General features: G+C 38.0%; 1 protein-coding gene across 2 annotated transcripts in view; it reads left to right on the top strand.

Moving 5' to 3' along the window:
- LOC119598669 (seipin-like) overlaps window positions 1–5,377 on the top strand; it is a 19,841-nt gene extending 14,464 nt beyond the window's left edge. For both annotated transcript variants that reach the window (XM_037948387.1, XM_037948388.1), the window contains exons 5-9: window positions 159–377; window positions 773–905; window positions 1,147–1,271; window positions 3,393–3,477; window positions 4,444–5,377. In XM_037948387.1, coding sequence (XP_037804315.1) covers window positions 159–377; window positions 773–905; window positions 1,147–1,271; window positions 3,393–3,477; window positions 4,444–4,535 — 654 coding nt within the window. In that variant the 3' untranslated portion in view covers window positions 4,536–5,377. The remainder of the gene's footprint in view (window positions 1–158; window positions 378–772; window positions 906–1,146; window positions 1,272–3,392; window positions 3,478–4,443) is intronic.
- Window positions 5,378–6,029: the final 652 nt, after the last annotated feature.

Consider the following 6,029-nt stretch of genomic DNA (forward strand, 5'->3'; position numbering starts at 1 on the left):
ACAAGGTCTATGAAATGACTCCTTTGTGGCTAAGCACTTGCAGAGCCATCTACGTCCAGAGACATTTCACAAAACAATACTGGAACAGAACATTTTCCCAAGACCTTTGCGTTTACTCTGTGTGAATATATTTACAAATTTTTGGTTATTACCCACAGGTGACTCCTCTGTCTGAGGTCTACGTGCGGCTGGCCACGAAGCATGTCGAGTTGTATGGAGCCCAACTGCGTATCCATGCAGTGTTCTCTGGTCTGCGTTACCTCATGTATCACTACCCACTCACAGCTGCTGCTTTGGGGATTGGTATCTGCATGGTGTTCCTGTCAGCTGTTGTCATATTAAGTTGGTATCAGTTCTCCGGCTCAGCAGGCAAGCAGGTGAGGGATCAAAATGACAAGAGGGTCATCTTCTTGGATTTGACATGGAGGCGATGTTACTATGTCATTGTTGTTGTTGGCAATGTTAATAGTGATTATGTTGCTAGCTGTATTTTTTCAAGGTGTTACTATATTATATTATCATTATTAGTATTTATTTACATATATGTGGATATTTTTTTCTCATACCACTTCCTTTACCAGTCAGTATTCCCATTTTGTTACTGTCTTTGTTAAATTTCCAAGTGAAATACACCTGCATACATGTGCATGGAAAATCTATTCATGTAAACAGAATCTTACTTTCTCTCTGTCTTTCATTCCTTTCTTTCTCTCTTCCAATTGCTTTCTCCCTGCGTAAGCATGATGTGACTAAGCGCTTAATTTCTACACAGCTGGGTGGGCCAAGGCAAGTTAGCTTCCCTAATGGCCGTGCAACAGGCATTGGTCCTGGAAGGTCTGCAGGGGCTGGTGTGCAACCCATGGATGCCCTCCCCAAGGTGGCTCCCGCAGCCGCCAGAAGGTCAGGTGCGTAGTGAGGGTTTCAGGTGGGGGAGATTGCCAGTCAAAGTTGTGAAGTGTAAATGTATATGCTTGTTTAAATGTTCCTTTATATGCATACTGAAATTTTGTGTGGGTGGATATGTTAGCACTCGTGTGTTTTTTTCCTACAAGTAATCCTACACCTCATGTGAATTTCATAGCCTAGGACTTGTTTCCAGAGTCTTCTCATCATGCAAGACATTTTAACTGTTCATGTCCACCATAGGGCTCGAGATCCCCCCCAAAGCGAAGGAGGAGCCCCCAAGTGAGGAGGCAAAGGAGGTGGCAAAGGATGAAGAAGGTGATGTAGATGGCAGGGCTGCACTACCAGTGGAGCACGAGACAGAGGAGGTGAGCCCATGTGAAGGATAGGTGCTGCCGTATAGATAATCATTATAGCTTTTATTATGATAATTATATGCCCTAGTCAGTTTTTTACCATTATTATTGCTACCTTTGTAAGGATAATGATTGTGATAATTGTTGTTAATATCAGTAGTAGTAGCAGTAGTAGTCACAGGATTAATGATGTTATACTCATTACCTTTTCATTATTATTACTGCTATTACTACCTCTACTACTACTGTACTGGTAAATTATATTGTAAAAGGGAAAATAAAAATTTACCGAGGATAAAATAAAAGCCATAAAAATGAGGGTTCATTTTTTCATTATATATATATATATATATATATATATATATATATATATATATATATATATATATATATATATATATATATATATATATAATTTTTTGAATTTTTTATTATTATTTATTTATTTATTTATTTATTTATTTATTTATTATTATTATTTTTTAAAATCTTATGGTACTAGATAGCTCCTCTGTGTATGAACAGTAGGGTACAGAAGAGGGACCAGATATCACTTGAAGTAAAGTATTTGACAGTAGATCTTTGTAATTTAGTCTTCTGTATTTTAAGTTTCTTGTATAATGTCAATTGATTTTCATTGTTTTTAGTCTTGTTTTAGTGGGTGGATCTGAGTGCCAAGCTGCCTACACGGCCCAAAAACAAGGCATTAGGTTTACTTGAGTCGCTACTCTCTCAAATGTGTGGTTTGTAGGCCTAGCCCACACGACACACTTCTGCGGGGTGTCAAGACTCCTTACTTCCCTTATCTCTTTTAATGTATACATGATTTTTCCTTTTTTGCTATTTTCCAAGGCCTATATTATTTGATATTCTGTATCAAGGTGTTAATGGACTGTTTTCCTTACATCGACTCCATGTCATCATCCCTTTTGGTAATCTATATCTCTGTGTAATAACAATAAGTAACATTTTCTTGCTTGTGCCTTTTTTTTTTTAATTCTTGGAATATTCAGTTTTCTGTAACACCCTGCAATGCCAATCACAAAAGTCAGGAACAGGATCCTCAGTATGGAAAAGGTTTCTTCCCAGGAACTAGCACTATTCTGGCCACTGCTCAAGGATGGTACATTACACTCTTGTTTACTGATAAAAATAAATCAAGAGCCCCTTCCTAAATGACCATGTAGAAAAGAACAGTACATAATTTCTCATTGTTCATAATTATTATTCAGTATCTTAAAAGAATCAAAATTTTATATTTTGCGCTTATGTCCTTGGTGCAGAGGCAGGTCTGTATATGTTTGGTTGTCCAGATATAAGGCATAGATCATCTGTCTACTTCCCATAGACATACTCTCCTCCTGCACCTTATCCCACTTTTTGCTGCAAATTGGAGAAGAGCTCTTCATGCATTGTCACCTTCTGTTTGGTGTTCTGTTGGTTTTCGAGTTGTAAAAAAATCTCAAAACATCCATAGATGCACCCTGACCATGGAGTAATGCTCAAACTGAAGCCTCAGACTTGCAGAATTTATACCATATATGAGACTTTTTCCTGTCTTGAAAAGTCTAAAGAAATCTCAGCCTACAGCTCTTGTTTGTACTGAATTTCTAAATGTATTATTTGTTTTGAGTAGTGTCATATCTACAGAAGCTTAACTCATTGGGTCACATGTACCAGCGTCATAACAAACCGCTTGGTCTGTGGGGTAAGTCTGTACGTGTGGAGATGCACCAGAGTGTCTGGAGTGGGACATTTAACTTAATGTAGCGGACTTCCATGCCCAGTGTCTTACTGTTGCCAGAAATCACCGGAGTTTTATCACGCTTAGGGATTTCTGTTACCCCAGGAGTTTAAAAATCTTTCTCTCTCTCTCCCTCCTCCCTCCTCCCTCCTCCCTCCTCCCTCCCCCCCTCCCCCTCCTCCCTCCTCCCTCCCCCCTCCCCCCTCCCCCTCCTCCTCTCTTCCTTCCTTCCTTCTGTTATCTACTTTCCTTCATCCCCTTCCTCCCTTTTTTTTTGTCTCCTTTCCTTCCCTCTTCCCCCTCCCTCACATTAAAAACAAGAAAGAAAAAAAAAATCAGTAACTAACTCGGACAGCTATTTCAAATCCCATACTTTATTGTCTCTACAGAACGACATCCCAGCACAGCAAGGGTCTGAGGCCGAGGGACGAGACAGTGACGAGTTTGAGGTTGTTTGCCCTTCGAAGAATCCAGGTAAGGGAAGAAGGGAGGTAGGAATGTATGTTTGATGGAAGTGGGGGGAGGGGGGGGAGGTTTTCTAGTTGAGAATTTTTTGTTTTTGTTTTTAGAGGTATAGAAATGAATAGAGATGGTGACCGAGGTATGGTAAGAAAAGTTCATAGAGAGACTTAGTTGGGTTTGAGTCTTCTTAATGGTATGGAATTATAGATGTTTGCAAATATATACATAGAGAGGTTTTGATAGATAGAGTAAAAATAATACTGAGCATTTAAGTGTATGGTTAGATTTGCAGACAGGTAAATAGACTGATAAGAAGTTGATGTTATGAATAAGTCAAATATTTATGTGTCTTCCCATATTTTATCTTCCATGGATTATACATTGTGACATAAGGCACTAGTCTATGTCAAATTCAGTATCACTCCCTCTTAAGATAGTGTCACCTGTCACCTTATGATTTGACTCTCCATCTGTGGTGTTTGAGGTGTAGTGTGTAGACCCCTTAACCCAAGATCAGAGGTAACCTTAGATTATACAAACATCCTGTCTAATGTGCTTATTTACATTGCTTCTCCACACTACTATTCATTATCACTTTGGTGATTCTTCCTTTTCATTATCTTATTTTCTTTTTTCATTCCTCTTTGTCATAATTTTGTTTTGTATATTTCATTCAGGTGTATTGCTTTTCTTCAAATTTGTTTTTATTTCTGTGTCCTTAAATTTTTTCTTTGAGTTCTAAAGATGGACATTATTAACACTGCTGAAGTTTATTACTGCAGTTTTGCTTCTCTCTTCCTCCCTTTTGACATTAAGAAAGGCATGTGAGTGCCACACTAACTCATTTTCATTCAGGTCTCTCCCTTTTGCAAGGACTACTACCCGCAGGGAGGAAATATGGGAGAAAATACTTATTTGAGTGTTTTAGGGATAGCAAATGCAGACTTTAATTGTTTCCTTTCTTTATCACTTTTGCAGCTAATGAAGAGACCAGGAGAAAGCTATCAAGTGCATGTGACGAGGATACCGTCCTTCGGCAACGTGTCCAGCATATCGACGCCGAGCCTTAAAGGGCATCGTCTGGACAGTAGAAGCATAGCGAGAGACTAATCTTTTCTAGTGTGTGCTGGGATATCAAGCCTCGTACAGTTTTATTTTTGCTGTGTAAAAAAGAATGGGAAAGGTTGATTGTATGATAATAAGATTAGTATCATTGTTTTTGAAAATCTTGTTCCTTTGTGGTTTTTGTCTTTTATGTGGGCCAAAGCAACTGTTTGTTTTTTTTGTTGGTGAAATGATTGTTTTATTTGTTGTCTTAGTATAATGAGAGCAAAATTTGAAAATATGTAATGATACACTGAATGCTTAGATGTGTTTTAGATTGGAGTCAAATTTGGCAGTTTTAGAACCAAATGGTACCATAGTTACTGTCATTGATGAAATAATACAAAAAAAAAGGTTACTCTATTTCAAGCTAACTAAGTCATTAACTGATGTTGCTCAGAGTTGCAAGTTCTTTCCTAGACATACCAGCAGTATTAAAGAGGTAGTCGATCAGTTCTTCCATCCCCTTTCTAGATCTCTCTCTCCTCTCCTCTCCTCTCTTCTCTTTCTCCATTTGCCTCCCTCCCCTTCCCCCCCCACTCTCTCTCTCTCTCTCTCTCTCTCTCTCTCTCTCTCTCTTCTCTCTTCTCTTTCTCTTTCTCTCTCTCTCTCTCTCTCTCTCTCTCTCTCTCTGACTCTGCTCCTACATATCTCCCTACTCCCTACCCTGCCCCCTTCTCTCTCTTTCTCAATCACGATTTTCAAGCAGTTTTTTATGTCTCGTGTTCATTCATACATTTGTCGAGTAGAAGTAAGCTTCATTACCCTTGTAAAAGCAGTCAATAGAAAGCCAGTCTTCATTATTGCAGTGTTGCTTGTTTGTATTTGCATTTTCTGTTGTAGTTTGGGTATGTTGTGCTTGTGCATTGAATCACTCAGGTGCTTTTATTGTAAACATTGTACAAGTAAAATACGTTTTTGTGTTTTGTTTGTGTACACTGTCAAAAGAAGGGGTTCTCTGTTTGGGATAAATTTTGGCAATTGTACATTTTGAGGAGAGATAATAGGTTAGGTAGTGTATGAGAGAAAGAGAGAGCGAGAGCGAGAGTGAGAGAGAGAGAGAGAGAGTGAGAGGGAGAGCAAGCAAGCAAGGAGTTTGTGTGTGTGTGCGTGCATGTGTACACATGCATGCATTCATGTCTGCACACTTTTGGATTGAGCAATTCATAGGATTGTCTTGCATTTCTTTGGAATTTTCTGTGATAAAAGAACCAAGGAAAAAGAGTATCAATATATATATATATTTATATATATATATACATATATATATATATATATATATATATATATATATATATATATATATATATATATATATATATATATATATATGTGTGTGTGTGTGTGTGTGTGTGTGTGTGTGTGTGTGTGTGTGTGTGTGTGTATGTATATATGTATGTGTACATATAAAGAAACATGCATACATACATATGTACATATTTACATATATACATACATGT

Source organism: Penaeus monodon, chromosome 41 (genome assembly GCF_015228065.2).
Source record: "Penaeus monodon isolate SGIC_2016 chromosome 41, NSTDA_Pmon_1, whole genome shotgun sequence".
NCBI classification, from domain to species: domain Eukaryota; kingdom Metazoa; phylum Arthropoda; class Malacostraca; order Decapoda; family Penaeidae; genus Penaeus; species Penaeus monodon.